Source organism: Plasmopara halstedii, assembly GCF_900000015.1.
Source record: "Plasmopara halstedii genome assembly, contig: Scaffold_1211, whole genome shotgun sequence".
In the NCBI taxonomy this organism is placed as follows: domain Eukaryota; phylum Oomycota; class Peronosporomycetes; order Peronosporales; family Peronosporaceae; genus Plasmopara; species Plasmopara halstedii.
In genome coordinates this window covers 1,128,188-1,129,105 of record NW_020188126.1, presented here as the reverse complement: position 1 = coordinate 1,129,105, position 918 = coordinate 1,128,188, and the positions used below count along the sequence as shown (strand labels likewise).

The 918-nt window shown below is 57.1% G+C and overlaps 1 protein-coding gene across 1 annotated transcript; it reads right to left on the bottom strand.

Annotated features, from left to right (window-relative positions):
* Positions 1-326: 326 nt before the first annotated feature.
* PHALS_00894 (hypothetical protein F443_12138) lies at positions 327-791 on the bottom strand (the record flags this gene model as incomplete). Its single annotated transcript, XM_024730651.1, has 1 exon — positions 327-791. One exon carries the CDS (start codon positions 789-791, stop codon positions 327-329), a length of 465 nt encoding a protein of 154 aa, XP_024580907.1.
* Positions 792-918: the final 127 nt, after the last annotated feature.

The window sequence follows — 918 nt, the reverse complement described above, 5'->3', positions numbered from 1 at the left end:
CTCGACGCGTGGTTTGCTCTCGACGATGTTCGCAACGACGTCTTTCCCAAACGAAGCAAAACCCCTCGTATCAATCTCAACAGACTGTGCGAAATGCGCGAGCTCTTCAGCTTGAGCGAAGAAATCGAGACGCCTGGCATCATACTTTGCCATGGGTACCATGCGCGGCTCACTCGACGCATAGTGGACGATGTTGACAAGCACTTGCGCGTCAGCCCCTCCGCACGCGTCGCTCACTGCCACCAGGTACAGGTTGTGCTCGGGCCAGGTCCTCTTGGCGTATTTCTTCGCCATGAACAGTCTCATTGACTGTGACGCAGTGATCGTCATCTTGAACGTCGGGTGTAGTCGCTCATAACATAGTCCAGCGTCAGGAGCTGGCGCCACCAAGTCTCGACCTGCTTGTTGTAGCACCGCTCGGCCGTGCCACTCAAGTAGTGACCACTCAAGTAGTGACCAAGCAAGTCAGTCTTCACGTCTTCTGACCATTCAAAACCACACGCTGCTTGCGCGTACTGAATCTGACGCATGAACGCCCGATCCCAATCTAAAAACCCGGAGCCCAGACCTCGGTACAGCTCCGATCCGTCAAACTTGCGAATCGTGAGCCTGCGCTGCCGCTCATCTGGTACATGCATCGCTTGCTGTGCAACCGGCTCCATTCGTCGCGCGTAGTCCTGTGCCGCTGCGAACTGTGGTGGGCGGAACTGGGTTTGCTGCGGCACTTCGCCGCGCTGAACGCTGCATTCCAACCGTGCAGGTAGTCTTCCTGCCTCATGCGTATGCTGCATGTATGCGCGGCCTTGGCCATCCCTTTGCTGCACGGACGAATGCCCTAGCGCGTCGATGTGAATCGGAGCACCCCTTCGGCCGTTGCCAAGGGCGGAATGGAATATGCCAGACTCAATTGCTCCGAGT